A 19,918-nucleotide genomic window follows, 5' to 3' on the forward strand; every position below is an offset into this window, starting at 1 on the left:
ATATATAAAAATATCGAAGGAATGAAAGGATCGGCGATCGTTTTAGAACGAGAGGGGGCGTTAATCGGAGAAGAATGCGTGCGACACAAAATATATCGTTCTACCCTGTCGATAAGATTTGTCCGGACTTTCTTTTTTTAAATTTGATCGTCAGTCCTGTATCGAAACGATGGAAAGAAAGAGACAACAGAGAGACGCGGTCACGGATCGTTATTAATAGCTGCCGTTGATCATTTAAATAGATCGATTGGTCCAAACTGAACGACGACGACGATAAACGGATACACTCTCTACGTTTTCTTTTTAATTAAATTATCACTAAGGTACATCTATTCGAAGGGGCTAAACCAAACTTGAGTTTATTGCAAAACGGAAAGTTCTAATATAACATAACCAGAGTACGGAGACTCGGCGATACTGATACACAAGCTTTTACATCTGTTAATTTAAATTGACAGGACAACCATTAATAAATAATGTAATCAGTAAATAACATGATACTTTTATTTTTATGACAGAAATATATTAATGGATTGCTCAATTTCGTAGAATGAACTACATGCGCATGCTCGTGTATCGGTGAGCGCCCGTTATTCGCACCCTAAATACAACACACGCACACAAAAGTCATTCCCCCCATAGCCGCGTAACATTATTTTTATCATCGTTCCATCCAACACACTCCGCATAAGGCTTTCGATAAAAATCTATTTTTATATGTTTACAATATTCATTTACGTAACAAATTGCTCTCGACGATTATTTACCTCCTTACAAACGTTCCGAAATTTTACGTTTATAACATTCAAGAAATTACACAGAGTCACAGTCTTACACTCCTAATAAGAGGTTTTATACTTTTTTTCATTAGTCGATTATAATTAATAACATTTGTATATAAGTGTAATACAAACATCTTTTCACACCCGGATAACAAATCGGAACAGATGATACAAATTAATAATTACATCTAGATTAGGTTTAACTTTAACGTAAACAATATTACAAATTATATTTTTTTTATTATTAATAAATAATAACAACGAATAGCCGGTTAAATTGTTAAAAGCGTCCACTGAAAAATAAAATATATTCAGACACAAAACATAATGTATATATACATAAATTTTGTATGACACAACATGACTAGACTATATATCGAGATTCGGAAAGAAGATCTTGGAAATATATATGTATATATATATTTAATAACCATCGTGGCATGTCATACACACTACGCACAATTATTAGTTAATCGTTTATGAGGACAATAAACAATCATCGGTACATTGGATAATTTCATTATTGCGATAAGCCGATCAGGGCCGCCTTGCGTAACACTTACGTGCCGCCATGTAAACAGAACGTATAATTTGCGGCAATAAAACGAGCGACACGGCGACGAAAGGTGTGCAAGATTATTTGCTATTGTTTGGGAGCAATAAAAACGTCCGCCTAGCACTATGCGTAATGCGATTTTACGTACGTGTACGATAATAATAATAATAAAACACGCAGATAAAGAACACTAATCTGGCGATTTATAACCGACACAAAAATTGCTTATCAGTATCAGTAAATCAATATATCATAATAAAAGCTTCCAATACTGTTTTTCAAGATTATAAATGCAAAGGATCTATATGCAGACAATTCTCAAGGACAAAAATAAAATGAGTTTTCTACGCTTAATTTTAAAACAATGGCACAAACGTAAAGCTATTTAGCCCATAAAAAAATAGACGAAACTTTAGCCTATTGCCAGTCGAGTACAATTTTTGATATTTTTTTAATTTCTTGAAACCGTGACAAAACGTCAACCATCTATGTTTTACAAATGTTATCCAAAAATGTCCATTTTGAGAGACGTTCGTTTAAAAAAATTCATACTACTCTTGCTAAGTACTATTATTACTTAATTTTCTGGATTTATGTGGTGCGTTTCATTTTATTGGACTAAAAACGAATAAATAATTAAACATGATAAAAAATTTATAATTAAAATAATACATATTAAAAAAATAATAAAATGAATCAACAATATATACATAAATAAAAAGATAAAAATTAAACTTTTTTTGATCTTTAAGACATCATTGGGATTTTTCAGTCTCAAAGGGTTATTTTGATATTTTTATAATTATTTGTAAATATTATTTTTTTATTAATAAATACAAAAATTAACACGATAATAGTTATTATTTAATAAATTAATAAAAATGTTACGAGACAACATAAATAGTTAAGGAAGATTTTTCTCAGTTTTTATCTTTGATACATTAATTCTGAATGAATAGAAAAATTAACGAAAGCGAAGAGAACGCGTCCGATATAATATCATCATGCATGGAATGAGTTACGGTGAATGCACAAAAATAAATTTTCTTGATATACATAAATATATATATATAATAATATTGTCGGCGGGGCTGGGAGGATTAGATGCACAATATTACGTTAATCATTGTATCGTTCATCGGATATCTTCGACGTTAGTTTTGGAACCGAACAATTTCACCAGTTGATCTTCATAATCGTCTATGTTCCTCTTCATTATCTCCATGCACGGTCCGAGTAGACGTTCGAAGGTCTCCACATCCAAAACTGTGAACAGTAACATTAATATTAATTTATAATTATTAATAATATGATATTTTAGTTTTTTGATAAAAATGTTACTTATTAGCTATGACAACCTATATTTTAAGTCATGCCATAATATTATGGAAAGATTAGGGCGTTAGCTATATACATAAACGAGCAATCAAAAAGAAGATTTGATAAACGTGGTCCATAAATTATTCCCCCAAAAACTAAAAATAGAACAGTCATATGTCTGTAAACATACTGACACGATTATCCAATAAATCTGTGAATAAGTATCACAATTCATCCCAAATTAAAAGAGAAAGAAGTAGATACGATTGACTCACATGCTATTTTGGTTGGACCTTCGGCGTAAGCGGAGGCAGCTCTAGGACGATGGGTGACAAGTGCTAATTCTCCGAAATATCCTCCCTTGCCTGTTGGATGTCGAACAGCATTATTGTCAAAAATAAACATAGACACATGAGTCAAATATATACATAATATAATTCATACCGATATGATTGATCTCAACGTCTTTGCCATCTTCTCTGGTGAGAACGATACGAACAGTGCCTTCCTCTACAAAGTACATTCCGTCGGCCATATCGCCTTGACGGATGATAGGTTCGCCCTCGGATACGGGACGAGGCGCTAACGCATCTGCTAAGTTTGCCCTCTCGTAAGGCTACAAGATAAATAATTATTATATAAATTAAATTATCATAAATATATACACAATGAAAATGAAATAGGGTTCTACCTGGAGAGCTTTGAGCATTGGAACTTGGTCCAATAGCTGTTCGTACATCTTGCGCTTTTTAAAGGCGCTCTTGAGGAGTATGCGACGGAAGGTGGTCCTATCCATGGCCCAGAGGGCGCCTGGAGTTATGGCCCGCACGGTGGCGGCACGTGGCATGTTGTACATGAGCGCCAGCTCTCCGAAGCTCCCTGCACCGTCGTAAGTGTGAACATGTCGCTCCTCGCTGCTGTCTCCGCGGACGAACACGTTAAACTTTCCGCTGCAATTGAATAGAATTATATAAGCATAATTCAATATTTAGTCAAAAGAATTTCATCGGTCAACTTTGACCGTAGTCATAATTCATACACTTTTCAACATTCATTGTTTTACCCTATGCTTATAGAAGTTTTATCATTGTAATGCAAAAACGTCCACATGCTACATCTATTGTAATGATCTTAAAGTAAAAACTATTGTAATACAAGTTTTTGAATTGCAATTAAACAATAAAATATTTTCTGAGCTTTGAAATATAGATTCTACCAATAATAATGAGCGTGTATACATCTCTTGATAAAAAAATAGTTTGATTTATAATTATACCTTTCTATAACGTAAAAGTTGTCTCCGTCGTCACCCTGTTTGATTATGTAATCATCGGGCTCCACGCGCTTCTCGAACATGGCGTCGAGCACATCCCTCATCTGCTGAGCGTCTAGGGCTCGGAATAGCAGAATGGAGTGAACGGCATCTGCCAGCCTGGCCCGCTGCTCGTCCGACTTGGGATGGACCGCCTGTGCCGCTTCTCCGTCTTCTTCATCCTCCTCGGGGTCGTAAGTCTCGGCGAATACGGACTTACGCCGAGAGTTAAAACGAGCCACGGGAGGTTCTGAAATTTCCCACAATTGTCATTAGATAAACGTACCGCTGAATTTGCATACATTTAAATGCTGATGACCTAGATGCACACACGCGTGTTGCGAAGGTCGCATTGTGTGTGCATTTAGTATGCAATTAATGTTTGTGATGCAGATGAAAACATAGTTTTATAAATGAGACGCTTAAAAGCAAACATACCTTTAAATATAAATACTATAACGAAGTTAGATATAGTACATATAACTTTTGAATTTGTCTTTTTGTTCATATAAAGATATTTTTACAGCTAGTATTACAATGCGGTATTTTTTAATAGGTACGATATAACAGGAAATGATTTTAAGTGTATTTAAATAAATACTTTTTTTCATAAACGAATTGTCTGTGCACTTATTTAAAGTAGATTTCAGGATTTTTTGATTCGTTGCAGAGAATTATTCATGGGGTGTTCACTTTCTTGACTAATGTTCGCTCGCACCTAATCTGTCCAACAGTAATGCACAAACAATTCGTTTTATGGAACAATTCTTTTATATATATTGCTCATTTAAATTGTCCTCTTTTTTAAACATACTTAATTGTATTGCTCTTTCTGGAGATAATCTATTACTAAGAACGGAGAGCTTTTAAGTAAATAATTCACATTGAGATTTTTTCACACCCTTCGATATTAGTCTCATTTTAAATATCCGATTAATTAAATTAAAAGGTACATAAAATAAATGTTTGCAGATATTATATAAAATATAATATATGTATAATGCCAAAACTGTATCAAGCTATTATTTCATTTATTCAAACTATCTAGAATTAAGAATTTGGATTCGGAAGATGAAAATGATTAAGAGACTGGGAATCATATATTTATCGATTCAAGATAGCCAACTAAATTCTTTAATAATAAAAATACGAACAGTTACAGACCATTTGCTACGACTAGAAAATATGAATAACTTATAAACTTATTAAGGGAGAATTTGGCTAGGCTTTCACTGATTCTAGACTGTATATATTATAGAACAGTAAAAGTTAATGTTTTAAAATGAATTTCAATCAATCTCCGATACACCAGTATCATTATGGTCTGGAAACATTGCCATACATGCACTGTGTGTTAATCTATGTATAATTAAAATTTATGCTGGATGATTATAAACGTATATGAGTCGAGATTATTGAACGGATTTTTAAACAAAGAAATAATTGAAGGCGATACAGATTCCGATTACATTACATCAATTCCATCTAAATCAGCTGAATATTTATTAACAATAAAAGAAAACTAAAACTGAAATCGGTTTAGAAAAGGTACCATGAAACAAGAATTGACGAATAACTTTTGATTAACTGATGGCAATTCGTTCAAAAAGGGTTGAATCTGAATAGTAGAATCATTTTGCACGAAAATCAGTTTCAAAGTATCTAATGAGTCTTATACATGATTTAATATATGTTTTAACCAAAGGGAATAAAAAGTAAATAATTACATTAATTTTTACTACTTCATTATGTTGTCATTAACTTTAAACAGGAATTGAGTGTTTCGTTATTTATAGTTTTTAGTACTTGTATTTAGTTATGAAAAAAGCCACTATTGTTTACATTATATTTTTTAATATTAAAAATTTACAGTAAACATTATTGGTGAATGAAAATGTTGATAAATTTAGACTTCCTACTATTGACCCACCAGGTAAATTACTCGAATCGCGACAATCGTTCCTAATTAGAGGACACTCTACGGAGAAGGCCAAGACTAAACAAGATTAGGGTTACCATATTTATTTATGTTAGTGTAGGACACAGGAGTTAATGTAGGATAATTTTATAAAACAACAAGGACAAATAGTGGACACGTTTTTTTATTATGATTGAGTCAACATTCAATTTTGTATTGATTGATAAAATATACACATGCTAAAAGAGGAATTGGATAAGAATTGTCTTCTAAGAAATAGAGGCTTGCCGATGAAAAATTTGGTGAGTCTTCCAAATTTAGTAAGTTGTGATTCCGAGAAATCCCTTCCTCAGCCAGCCCACAGAGATGCCAGAGATTCGAACCACAAGATTAGCCTGGGTTTAGACAAGATATAAGTGCTCACCACAGAGGGCATCCGCCTTCAGGACTATGCCTTTAGTTTGACGGATCTTTTTAGAGCTATAGTACTTAACTTTTTTTGGTATTATCTAACAAATTTGCAATTCCCTGTATTTTTTAGCTTAAAAAGACAGGAAATTTTAAAAACATTCTGGAGTTTTTGTTAACATTTCAAAACAAAGAAAGACATAGTTAAACCAGTGGCTCTACTTTGTAAAGCTTTATGACACTGTAAATACATTTTACGTAAGAATACTTCTAGTCAATACATAAACACAAACTTTTGCATTAGAAAAATATTTGCCAGAATTTTAACGTGTTGTACTGTCTGATTAAATGTATCTCATTATATTCGAGAAACTGACAATACACACAGAGGAATAAGCAAATCGAACCTAAGTCATTTTAAATACCATTTGAAATTTATAAATGAAATTATACGCGATAAAGTCAAGATAATCATGATAATGGGTAAAAATTAAATTTCTGTATTTTTAGTCAAATGATTGTAACTTCTATATTTTCCAACCGATTTTTATCAACAGCAGCGTATTTCCAATAAAGAAACAGGATCTATAAAAAAAATTCTTGGTGTAATTCACAGTACAACCAAATTTTTTCTTAAATTTTGCTAAAATTCGTCGATAAATTCGTAAATAGTGCCTAAAGCAATAATCCGATTAATAAGTATTGTTGGACAGTTGATAGGAAATTCAATTACTTTTAATTTTATATAAAATACTTTTCAATCGGCCAATTGAAACAAAAATATCTTGAACTGTTCTTTTTTAATTGTTGACTACATTATCGGATTCACCATGCGATTTTACATAAAAAATAACTATAAAATGTCATGGGTCAAAATTGCTGTGTATTCACAAAATAAAGATGTAGAAAAATATAACATTGAGACCCTGATTGGGAACATAAAAGTCAGTTCTTGTGGAGTGAATAAAAATTGTAACCAAAAATGAATCATTGCAGAAGAAAATTTTCTTCGACATTTTTGACAAAATTATTGATTTGACAATATAAGATTTGGCACTCTTAAGAAATCAGCAGGTGTATAACTTTACCGCTCCTTTGTGTTCCATTTTGGCACAATTTCACATCCTTCTTGGTGTTTCAAAGCAGAATGAATACAAAAATTTGTCATGAACTTCACATAAAATTAATACAAACATGATGCACATTTGCACACATTTATAGATCCTCACACAAAAGCTTTAGTCGTAAACAGCATTTTTCATTAAGTTAATCTGCCGGGTGCAGTCGAGTATGTAGAAAGGATTTTCAAGAAGCTGGAAAGCCTTAAAAGATACACTAGGAACATAGTGAGATTTCGAGTACTACAGTCAAAAAAGAATGTAAATTAAGAAGAACCGGTTGAGAGGTGGAAAATTAACATCAAGCAAATTAAAACAAGCAATTATTTCCACAAAACATAGAAACCACTTCTCCTATATGTAGAAGGCAGTAACATAAAATGGTAAATAAGCATTAAATACAATACATGGGGGCTTACACCTAGACTCCAAACTTAAATTTAATAAACATATTTTGGAACTTCGTTCTAAAGGGCTTGCCGTCAGCGGCCCTCAGACCGATAGTTAGAAATAGCACGCTAACAATAAAAAAATGAATTCTAATCTATACAGAATTAATTAGACCCATTTTAACATATGCCTGCCCGGGGTGGAGTAACACAAGTATTAGTAATTTTTCTAAATTAGTAGTTACGTAAAATAAAGGTATAAAAATAATATATAATACACATTATTATATTAATCTTAAAAATTGCATATTAGCCTTCAAATGCCAATAATTAAAGAACACTTTCATTTTCATACCAGAAAATTCTATAAATATATCTCGCAAAACCACACTAACCACTAATCTCGTGTATCAGTGACTATGATTAAACAACCTTAAATTTAAATACAAGCACAAAATGCCAAAGAATATATTGCTTCAGATGCTAAAGGCAATATATCAATGGTTCCAGTTCTCCAATGAAATGTACTCAAATTATCACTTAATTTATTGTTTGTTTTTTGTTTCCTATATTTTTTTATTTCTTTCGCTTAAATTGTAAAAGATTTTTAAATTTTTTCATCAAATTGTAGCTATGTAATAATAAATTGTAAATATGAAAATGGTTATAAACCAGTAACATGTATATTATATTTAATTTGTGAAATTATTTATATTGAAATGTACATATTTAAAAAAAATAAAGAAAATTCGTGAATAGAAAAAATATGAAGGACCCTGAGTCTGGGCCTATAACCAGAGTGATAGATGTACCATCTTGGCGGCCATGGATGGACTTACGCGCGGGTAAATATCAAACTGTTTATATAAATAAATTAAATGAAATAAATCATGGAACATAAATCAGGTGTAAAGGCGAAATTTGTACTTGTTAAGAATGTCGGCGCCACGCACAGAAACCAATGGTTATGAACTCTACTCTGCGTTTGGCACACACCTAATCTGTTAGCAAAACATTGTCGGCCGCTTTCGTTGCCGTTAGGGGCAAACGCAGAGAAAATGATCATAAACCATTGGTTTCGGAGTATGGTACCGATATTCTTAACAAGTACAAGTAAAAGTGTTTACAAATCCAATTTTAAACCAAACAATTTTTATTAAATAATTTGTGTAATTTAATAAATATTAAATACCACTATATTGATTTCTATGGGGAAAGTTCTACCGGTGTTCCTAATTAATTAATGTTACTAATAAATGACCTAAATATCAATGTTTGGTGCAGCTGTAAAATAAACATCATGAACACGGAACATGGTCGATGAACACCAGCAGACCGTTCGGAAGACCGCGACTACCTTGGAGGGATCGAGTCGCGTCAGATGCCGTTCTCGCAGAATCGATCGTGGGAGGAGACGACGTACGTAACGATAGTGGTGGGGGATATACCTTCTTCGTCCGAGATGACGGAGTCGTCTGGGGTGGCGGCGGCGGCGGCGGGTTGGGCGCAGGCCGCTCGGCCGCGGGTCTCCCGCAGACGCGAGAAGAAGTCCGCGGCGAAGTCCACGACGTCGGGCGGCTGCTCCAGCAGGAAGTTGACGGTGAAGTCGAGGAGTACCTCGCGCAGCTCCTCCGGCACGGCGATGCGGCCCCCTCGACCCCGCGACATGCTGCCGTAGCCTCCCACTAGCCTCGCAGCCTCCGCCCGCCTCCGCCCGCGGCCCCCGGCCAAGATGGCACTGACCGCGTTATGGCAACACTGCCGCGCAAGAGACCACTCCTTTGCGCAACGAGCGCCGACTGAGCGATGCGACCGCCGATCTACGACCGACGAGGGTCGTTCGCCATCGTCGCGACCTATGCCCGATTTACATACGATATATTGCCTCCAAAATGAAAAATCGATAAGCAAACGAAAAAATGCAGCTCGCCAAGTTGGCTACACATATGAAAATCAATCATTTTTAATCGGCGTTTTGGCCGTAAAATGTTATAATCACAACCAAATAATCGATAAATCGTTTTAAATATCTTAAATAAAACAATTTGATAACCTTTTTTTATCAAATTTAATTATACCATTGTTATCCGCATTATTATTATTTTTAATATTATACATTTTTCGTATATTTTATAAAAACTTTTCATTTTGGGATACTTTAAAAAAACTTCAATGTGAAAACCTAATAGATTTGTATTTGGGATTTTAGTTAATTAACAATAATGTGTGTTCTTGCACTCTTTTATCTCTCACTCACTTTTATCACATTACACGAGAGCGAGCGAAAGGGAACATATCTCACCGACCAGTCCTGGGTTTGTTCCAATATTATTTGTAATATAACGTTCAAAATTGCATAAAGTTAATTATTTCCTATAAAATATTTTTAATTTTTTTCTAATTGTGTATTTTTTTCATTAATTGTAAATAACAATAAAACAAGTTTATTAAACGGTTTTCACGTAATTTTATTATTAATATCTGTTTATAACACCAAATTCGAGTAATGGTTTTCAATGAAACAAATATATTATAACATAAAAGTGTATTTTCTGTTTCGTAGTCATGTTTCAGAAAGCATTACTTAATTTAATCCATAATATACATATATAAATATTCGCTCGAAACTCGCAGATTAGAAATTAAATACATCAAATGCTTATCAAAATAAATGTAAAAAACATATTTCCTCGTGTCACAAAAAAGACTAAGGCCGGTTTCACACGTGCCGGATGGATTCACCCGGCACCGGGCCGGCGCCGTTTACAAAGCTTTCACACGTGGCCGGTCTCTGGCCGGTTTCTTCCCAACCCGACCTATACCCCGTCAACTGGTGCCAGTAATTTAGGATTAACGGCTTCACATATGCCCTTCCACACATTTCGCGTTATTTTTTTATTTTTGTATGTATTCTATTAAGATAATTAAAAGAGATTACATTAATATAGTTAAAATTTCGAAGTCTATTTCTTCCGCTATTGCCTAAACACGAGGAATATATATTATATTTTATTACAAGATACCACAATCACTGTCAACGGCCCGGTTCATGTTTGAGTTTTACCCCCACCACACTCAACTCGGTACCCGGCGCCGGACAGTTTAGTGAGCGCGGCCGGCGACAACCCGGCAGTCAGCGCCGAGCCGGCGCCGGGTAGATTTGTCCGGCACGTCTGAAATGATAGTACTAGCCCATACAATACCACCCCCACTACACGGCGCCGGCCCGGTGCCGGGCAAATCCACCCGGCACGTGTGAAACCGGCCTAACAGATGTTTTAATGAAGCACTTAAAAATGCATATCACAGAATATTATAATTGTTTTATACTTTGGGTGAAGATATGATAAAAGTTTTTTGCTATAAATTGTTAACAGCTTTGTTAAGTTTTTGGTTATCATATATTCAATAAAATTATTTAAGTAATGCCGTCAGATTAACGCGCACGCAGAAAATACAATTTTTATTATTTCAGAAATTATTTAACCGCAGATGACACTTATAGCATCAAGAAAATACCAGCCGCGGGCAAAGGGTTTTAATATATGATTATTTTATTACTATAATACATATTCTAGAAAATATAGAAAACTTGACCTTTTTTATTTTCTACTTTAAAAAATGCTATAGAGATATACCTTAAATTATATAAAGTATAATATTTATAAAAGGTAAGAAAAATTTATAATATTCAAATATAAGGTAAGAATGATATTATAAATATAACGCTTATACAGTTATGTGCAAACGTACACTACTTTTGATCTGTATTCCTTCGTAATTTGGGAGTTCTACTTTTTTTAACGAGTTTTTTCTTTATAAATCATTTTATGTTCTCGTACGCTTAACTTTTTAGCCTTTAAAACTTATAAACTACTGATTTTTTATAATAAAGTTTTACATGTTTTTAGTACTTAAAGACAAAGGCATTTGGTAAAAGTACCGATATTTCATATTATTGCGAATAAAAATAAGGTAATAATATAATAAAACAATTTAAGTAGAACAAATTTATTATAGCTTTCTACTGCCTATAAGTAAAATTACATTAAAATATGTTAGATATTAAATTTTTATAATTTACAACGCATTTAATTAAAATAATTCTTAATATTTTAGAATTTATTGAACTGTACTAAAATAAGCAATATTTATTAATATTAATAAAATTATGTTTTTAAATGAATACGCTCAAAGAACACATCATAATATCGAATATTTATAGACGGTTCTCACATCTCATTTAACTATTTATGAAAAACACCATCGCTTTCATTGATGTTTACATAATTGTGTATGTGTTTGAGTAAGCAAATGAATAATCAATTGATGTCGTAACGTTTTTACAGTCTGGCAGCACTGAAATTTGACGTCTTCGTAAACGTCACAAGTTCGGCACGCAGGTGTTTATTTTGTTTACAAGCGAATCGCCTCGCTATGATGAGAAACCTTGAAACATAATATTAACTATTCTAAATTTAGCACGATTTATATAAACATTTTCGCAATATGGCTGTGTGTTATGCCGATATTTTGCTGGACGAAATTTGTTTAGAAGGCTTAGAGGGTATCACGCCTGAATCACTATGGATAAGAATCGAAGACAGATTGAAGCACAAAGTGCCGCTAAATATGAAACCGAAGTTTTGGAGTATTGTAACGAATTTGATGGAAGTAGAATTTTTTACATTACCTGAATCGAGACCGCCCGTTCCGGTGTACGACAGATATGCACTGATATATTCAAATTTAGAGGATTGCGCCGTTAATGTGCGTTTTATCACATTTAATTTGTAATACAATTTCATTTATATAATTTTTTTATTATTTTCTTATCAACAGAATGTTGCAGAGTTTCCCGATATTTATTCGTATGATCCTGTACCAAATGAATTCGGTTCGTGTAAAGATTACAATACGAGGAAAAATATAACGCCTACTATTAAAAATCTTTCATTCAATGATATAAACACGAGGTATAATTTTTAAATAGCTTATACTTTTAAATTTTATGTTTTAATAATGTTTTATTTGTTAAGCATGTTAAACACTTTGGTCGTTGTTGGAAATGCGGATGCAAGATGGCGTGCTATAGCCCCTGGTATTCCAGATTCTGTGAGAATAGACATTAGTGGTGTTCAATATTGTATGTTAGAGCGAATAGGTCGATCGCGATATAACGTAAGTATTATAAGGCAGTCATGCACAAAACAAAATGTTTCTGTTTCAATGCAATTCATTCTGAGATTAATCAAAATATTGTCTTATTAACTCAACAATGAATTTATTTCAGGGTGAAATCTCAACAGGCAAAAATTCACTGGTTATTCTGGGCGAAGATTCAAAGACGATGTCTTACTATAGAAAATATTTAACGCAGCAGAAGTTGATTACAAAACAATCGACAATTTTTAAGAATCCGAAAGCTACTTTTACTCTGCTGTTTCATTTACCGCGCTTTTATAAACATTATCCGTTAGTTGTTCATCACAGAATGAAGCTATTGGAAAATTACTTCAAGAAAAATGACCAAAAGGTCGTGCTCTATAAAGATTTAAAGAATCATTTGCTGCAGCACATGGATGAAAAGAGCTTTAAAATGTTGATGCATTCGCCTGAGTTTATCGGAAAAGTATCTTTGAACAAAGTAAGTACTGCTGAGATAATTTGCGATCTTAAAATATATTTTAAACATTTTTATAATACATATTTCAGAATACCTTATATAGAGAAATATATCCTGAAGCTCCAGAAAGCGCTTGGAAATTAGTCAATACTGGTAAAGAGCGTAAAATATACACAGTTAAACTAATGCAAAACACTGAAGAGAAGTTTGAAGATGAGGATGAAGATGAAGAGGGAAATGTTGAAGGTTAATTTTATTTTCAACTAACTACAGGTCATGTTCGCTGATAGTAATTCACGGTGCAAAAAAACGCACATATGTGCGAGCGGGCGCCCCGGCGTCCATGTGTTAATGAACTAAAAGTTAATATAATAGTGAAATAAATTTTTATTTTGAGCATGTTTAAAATACAATTTATCGTCATCAAATTTATCTATAAATAGCTTTCTCCGACCATACTCTCAGAGGAAGCAGCAGTAGCAAACTGGCACGGTCTCATGCATCGTCTGGCACATGCTGATTAATCAGCGAGTGTTCGATAAGTTACCACACAAAATAATACAATTTTTTTTATAATATTTCTTACTCGAATAAAGTTAAAATTAATTATCAATAGTAATCACTGAAACGTAAAAAATAAATAAATTAAATACCAGTCAAGTTATTTATAATCTCAAAACCTCGATATTTATTTATTTATTAAAATTATAACCATCGTGACCTGACAGGCAAACCTAATGCGTCACGATAGTCAAAAGTACTAATACATCATAATACATACAAATATAAACAAGACAAAACAACAGACACAAATCACCTCAACAGGTGATTTGTGTATTATAATTATTTATTCCTAACATTTTCGCATTCCATTCATTGGGATATCTTTATAGATTACAATAAATATCAGAACGGCATTATTCATATTTAACAAATGGTTGAGATAATAATAATTTTGGGGTACAAATGTACCCTGCTTAGTCTCATGAAGGTTAAACATGTTTGCCTATGATTCTTTTAAAAATAACCTGTCCTATATTTTGTTTGAATATTTTTTTTGCAATTTCGAACAAAAATCAATGCATTTTATTTGACAATTACTAGAAGATCATAATATCATCTTTAGTTCAAATGTTTACCCCTATGTTTATGCGAAAGAGCACAAGCAATAGTGTTCAAAAATTAACATTCGCTTATCCCAAAAGAGAATTAATATAATCTTTTCCTTAAATGATTGTTCGTGGAGTTTCTTTAGCTATAGATCTCTGTTTTGAAACTTAAAAGGCGGCTTTGTCAAACAGAGAGCTAAGTGAAGGCGTGGCGAGGCGTTTTTATTTTATAACACGCCTCGGAACGCTACGCGTTCGCTTTTCTGTGTGACGAGACTCGAAGGACTCGGTGTATTACAAAATAAAAACGCCTCACCATGCCTTCGCTTCGCTCTCTGTTTGGAAAGGCCTAAAAAGTCTACTCAGAGACTTGATGAAGTTGCACACATGGTACCACTTTATTGAACTTTCATTCGTCAATAAATTCCATTGAGTGTCTTCACTACTAATAAAATGAATAACAAAGCACTTTTATTTAATATATTTTTAATCATACAAATATTTTCAGAGGTCGGATCTTATGTGATCGGAGAAGAACTCGTGCAACAAGCTTATATGTTTATTTATGATTCCAAGATGGCTGGTATAACTCAACAGGAACTTTCTAAAAAGCTTGGATGTGGAAGTCTGATGGCCCGTTTTGCACTCAAATTGCTTAAACCGTTGACTCATATTGTATCGGATGAAAAAAATAGAATAAAAGTTTTAAGGTATAATTCACAAAATAAATTAATTCAAAAGATAGAGATTATTATAATATTTGTACTTTTTTTTAGATTCTATTCTAAAACCTTCAGTGAATCCATAAATAAAGAGCTTAGCAATGAGACTTCCAAAATTAAAACGTTTTTCGACACAAATGAAAATAAATCAAATAAAAACGAAAGTATGTCCGAAAAAGACTTTTCCGATATAAAAGTTGAAGCCAAAAATAATGAAATGAAAAATATAAACATCGAAGAGTTGAAGATTGAGTCGAAACTAAAAGGATGCGATTTTTCAATATCTGAGGTGATGGAAGATCCTAAGATAACGTCCTTGCGTAAATTGCGTCGCATTAATATGATAATGGAAGAGCTTCACAAAAAGCAAGTCATTCCCAACTTGAACGATCTATTGAAATACATAATAAAAAAAGAACAGGGCGTGGAAACTGGCGTCGGTAAGATGGACAAAAGGTCGCTGCTCAGATTATTGATTCGGCTCGAGAAAGACGGTCAAGTTAAATATTTACAACTCAAAGTTACGTCTCAGTCCAGTCACGAGATGCTGAAATTTCTTTGTGAACCGAACGTCACCCCTTCACATCCTCTCATTCAAACGACGATCGAGCAAACAAAATCTAGGATGGTGCTAAAGAAAAGGATACCAATTGGGGTCAAAAAAGTGATTGTAAACAGACAAAACAGCATCGGCAAGCTCAACGGATACGCTCCCAAGTTCGGCAGAATGTGTACCCTACACGAATTCATGTTTTACTTGGCATATAGTCACAGAAATAAACATGGTTCGCCGTCCGAAGAACTCAAAAAGCTTATAGATGAAAATGTACTTTTACAAAATGGTGAGATTATATCGTATGAAGAGACTTTGGATATGTGCACGTTCGTTCCGCCTTTACCGATATACACCGATCATCCGGAAGGCTGGATTTTATTATCGGATGCTATTTGCAGATTGCCCCTATGTATGTTTGTCAAATTGATTAATGTGAATTTTCATGTGGCCGATTTGCAAGAATATTTGAAGCATCCCGTCAAAAAGATGTTCCTTTTAAAACACTTACCGGAAACTATGCGCAATAGCTTAATTTCTTTGTGTCAGTACTCATATGGATTTTGCAATCGCGTAGAAATGCTCTGTTATGTTGGTCTGGTACAATTTGGCAAGCAAATGTATAAAGATAAGGATAAAGTCTTCGTTTATGTGAATCGGAATGCAATTTTATGGGATACGACTTCGTCGAAAGCCGGGTATCACAAGATCGAAGAGAAGGAGTATCCCGTTGAAGAATTTGGATTTTATAGCCTATCTGACGTGAAGAATTATTGGACTCGAGTTCAAGAAATAGCTCTTTGTACGCCTTTGGGTGATAGATATGCATCACTGGGAGACGTAGTGGTGACGCAAGCGCTCGAAAGAAAACTGTCGTACGCATTGAAAGATGTCACGCCCCAAGAAGCAAAAGAATCCGATAGCGGTTATATTCCGGGCGACGGTTGCGGTGCAGCTGGTTTAGATTCGAACATATATATTCATTTGAAGAGATCGTGGAGTTTCGACCATCTCAACAATGGAAAGGTGTTGAAAAAGAATCCAATGGAGAGGAGAGACATCATGATTAATATGCCGCGCAAGAAGCGATCCATGGCTAGAGGCCTCACTCATAAATCGGCGTATGTACCGCCGGCAGATATTAAACAAAAGGTGCGCATTATTAAAATGCGTAAAAATATGAAAGCAGCGTTCCAAAAGTGTGGCAATGACGAGATAGATCAAGAAGCTTTGCGGATTCTTGGACCGAAGCGTTCTAAGTGGAGACAGGATGAAGATTTTGTATTGTTTTTAAGCAAAGTAGCCATGGATATAATGAGCCCAGGAAACCGAGCAATATTGTTCACCACCATCAGAGACATTCTGCATAAGTGTAATAAGAAGTCGTTGGATAAAACGTCTCCAGCATGTAAAAGAAGATTATCTAATCTAACGCACAATCCGAGCTTCGTTCACAAAGTCAATTCTAAAATCATTGAAGTCAGTCAAAAGAGTTTGATTTACGACCGATACTATAATTTATACTCTAGAATGGCAGTAAATAAATCGATGGATAATTTTGCAATGTATAAAAAGAAATTTATCGAATTTGTAAATTATTTGATGTATGAAAAACACGATAAGCTAACTGGTATCGTTCTTCCGAAGACTCTAGAAGACGTACATAAATATTATATAGTGAAAAGACAAGAAGAAGTTAAACTGGATCATTTTAATAATTTCCCCTCTAGTGATATACGCAATGGGATTATTTGCTCGTTAATACATAGCGCTTTAGCGTGTCCTTTTGTGAAGGACTATACGATATTCTCAATGTTGTGTATATACAGAAAATTTCCCGAGATCATACTCAGAGGTAATTTAATCAAACTCAGAAAAATGGGTATGATATCGCTGAAAAAGAGTGGCGAAATAAAAAGTGACAGAGTCAAAATCAACAAATACACGACAAACTATTTCAAATTATCTATCAACTATTTCAATAACCTGTGTTGCGATATTCCGCAGAAAATATTCGAACAATCGACAAAACACATTAAGAAGATGATCGAGAAGAACGATGTGGATTTGGAGTTGCTCAACGGTGGAATTACAGCTAGTTTGCTCGATTTGATATATTCGGACTATGTAAAATTGGACATGAGCGTACCGGAGAACATCCTGATCGATCCCAAGCTAATGAACGCCGACGATGTGGAAGGATCTGGGAATGAAGAGGAATCAAACGATGGCTTCCAATTCCCGTCCAAGGTCGGCAGTCTGCAAATATTAGAGAGTAATCCCCAACATGCGCACGATAAATACGTGATGAACTTATGTAATATTTCGACAACTTTAAAATGTCAAGTTACAGACATAATAAAATTATGTACCAAGGATTCCACCGATGTAATATGTAATGAAGTAATAAGGTATTGTGTTAAGTTACATTATAACAGTCAGTATTAAATATGTCATAAATTTCATATTAAAAGTTATTACTTTACAGCGATGGTGTGATTCATTTTACTGTCAATCTGGATATCAATAAAAATAATGAAGATAATTTAAAAAATGATCTCATTTTATCTTCTATTTATCAGTTTATATACGAAAAACTGGCTTATGGAGCTTTAAACAAGGAATTGAAGGTTTGTACTTGTTTCAAAATCAGAAAAATGTGTCATATACATGTATTTAACTATTATGTTGTCTTGTTAGAATCGAATCATCACATAATCTACATTTGAAAATGTTGACATTATTTTTATTGCTATCAATTTATGCTGACAAATAATATAACCATATTAAAATTGTTAAAATCAGAGTTGGAGTTGGACTATAAGAAAGAGTCGGATATTGTAAAATTGTGAACGACTCTACAGTCCTGCTTTAAACGTATCTAAAGTTCTAAGTCCGTAAAGAAATATGAAAAAAATACACTATTCAAGTCTCATCATAGAAAGTTATTTAAATTTAAATCCATTTAATACTTTGTTACATGTTTTTATTATTAACTTCGCAGGATCATTTCATCAATGGCACTTTTACAATATCACAACTAAACGAGCGTATCAAAGAGTTATGTAATAAAAAATTGGTGTATCGATTAGGCACCAGTGAAGTGCATTGGGTGTCTTATAAATATTTGGAAAATTGGTTGGTACGACCGGCGCCGTCTCAGTGCATAAAAAAACCGATCAAGATCTCCAAGTCCTGTAAAGACAATGAAAACAGTGATAATGCATCGGATACAGATGGCAGCGATTACGAACTAGTAGCGAAGGTGGGAAGGAAAAGGAAGCGTTTAGGAAGTGTAATTGAGGCAAGAAAACAGGCACGGAACAATAGCGAAAAGGATCAGGATGTTAAATTAAATGATGGTGAAGATGAGATAAAAATTGAATATGAACCGCCTGTCGATGAGAAAATAACCAGTAATACGTCAAGTGAGGATGACAATATCCACTTATTGCCGAGACCTTGGATAAGGCCGGATGGCGTATTGAACATTCGCTATATGTTGAGATTGATCGGAGCGATATTGAATTATATGATTCAGCATCCGACGATTAAGTTTACCATATTGCAAAAGAGATTCAAGTATATCGAGAAGCAGCAGTTGCATCAACTATTGGAGGTATTTATTTTTTAAATAGTTGTGTTTTTGAGTTACTCGTATATTTTTTTTAATGTGTTGTAGATAACCGAGAAGATTGGATGTGTGAAAACGTTCATCATTAGACCAAAAAAAGTTACGCTCTGGAGCCCGAGAATAAAAATTGAAACAGGTAATTGTATTTATAGTCTTATACAATATAAAATGAAAATTCTATCTAGAACATTAAAAATATTGCTATAGAAAAAAGTAAAGTTAATTTCTTCTTGGTTATATTTTTTAGAACCATGTACCAGTTTGGATGAATATGAAGACATGTTTGTGGAGCTGCTCGACATGGCTTTGACAAAATTCTCATTGTTCAAATTGCATAATAAAAATAAAGATCAAATTTTACAACAAACATAGATTTGTATGAAAAATTAGATTTACTTTGTAAACAATCAAGTATTTTAATGTAAATAAATCGATCTTATTTATTAAAAATAATCTTATGATTCTACCAAA

The 19,918-nt window shown here is 33.5% G+C and overlaps 2 protein-coding genes across 3 annotated transcripts; one reads left to right on the forward strand and one right to left on the reverse strand.

Annotated features, from left to right (window-relative positions):
- Positions 1-2,183: 2,183 nt before the first annotated feature.
- Pka-R2 (cAMP-dependent protein kinase type II regulatory subunit) lies at positions 2,184-9,756 on the reverse strand. The gene is made up of 6 exons (XM_088189214.1): positions 9,252-9,756; positions 3,935-4,220; positions 3,350-3,608; positions 3,103-3,274; positions 2,934-3,023; positions 2,184-2,604 (listed from the first exon to the last, which is right to left on the reverse strand). Exons 1-6 carry the CDS (start codon positions 9,469-9,471, stop codon positions 2,474-2,476), a joined length of 1,158 nt encoding a protein of 385 aa, XP_088045340.1. The 5' UTR covers positions 9,472-9,756; the 3' UTR covers positions 2,184-2,473.
- Positions 9,757-12,174: 2,418 nt separating this feature from the next.
- LOC148233142 (general transcription factor 3C polypeptide 1) lies at positions 12,175-19,897 on the forward strand. Of its 2 annotated transcripts, none has more exons than XR_015810345.1 (11): positions 12,175-12,573; positions 12,646-12,779; positions 12,843-12,984; positions 13,097-13,450; positions 13,519-13,675; positions 15,047-15,248; positions 15,315-18,224; positions 18,302-18,443; positions 18,514-19,432; positions 19,496-19,583; positions 19,695-19,897. XR_015810345.1 is itself a non-coding variant. In XM_088189455.1 (11 exons), the coding sequence occupies exons 1-11, from the start codon at positions 12,313-12,315 to the stop codon at positions 19,817-19,819; spliced, it is 5,130 nt and encodes a 1,709-aa protein (XP_088045581.1). In that variant the 5' UTR covers positions 12,175-12,312; the 3' UTR covers positions 19,820-19,897. The 2 variants fall into 2 exon arrangements, 1 of the variants encoding a protein (XP_088045581.1); XM_088189455.1 differs by having other exon boundaries at positions 18,818-19,432.
- The last annotated feature ends 21 nt before the right edge of the window (positions 19,898-19,918 follow it).

The sequence above is a fragment of the Plectrocnemia conspersa genome, unplaced genomic scaffold, assembly GCF_051122295.1.
Source record: "Plectrocnemia conspersa isolate PC_06_02 unplaced genomic scaffold, ASM5112229v1 ptg000008l, whole genome shotgun sequence".
Lineage (NCBI taxonomy): Eukaryota > Metazoa > Arthropoda > Insecta > Trichoptera > Polycentropodidae > Plectrocnemia > Plectrocnemia conspersa.

Coding starts and splice junctions, on each gene's coding strand:
- Pka-R2 (XM_088189214.1), bottom strand. CDS start 9,471: ATGTCGCGGGGTCGAGGGGGCCGCATCGCCGTGCCGGAGGAGCTGCGC. Junction 3,275..3,349: donor CAATGCTCAAAGCTCTCCAG/GTAGAACCCTAT, acceptor TTTATCTTGTAG/CCTTACGAGAGGGCAAACTT. Junction 3,024..3,102: donor CGTTGAGATCAATCATATCG/GTATGAATTATA, acceptor GACATCCAACAG/GCAAGGGAGGATATTTCGGA.
- LOC148233142 (XM_088189455.1), top strand. CDS start 12,313: ATGGCTGTGTGTTATGCCGATATTTTGCTGGACGAAATTTGTTTAGAA. Junction 12,574..12,645: donor TAGAGGATTGCGCCGTTAAT/GTGCGTTTTATC, acceptor TCTTATCAACAG/AATGTTGCAGAGTTTCCCGA. Junction 19,584..19,694: donor GAGAATAAAAATTGAAACAG/GTAATTGTATTT, acceptor TATATTTTTTAG/AACCATGTACCAGTTTGGAT.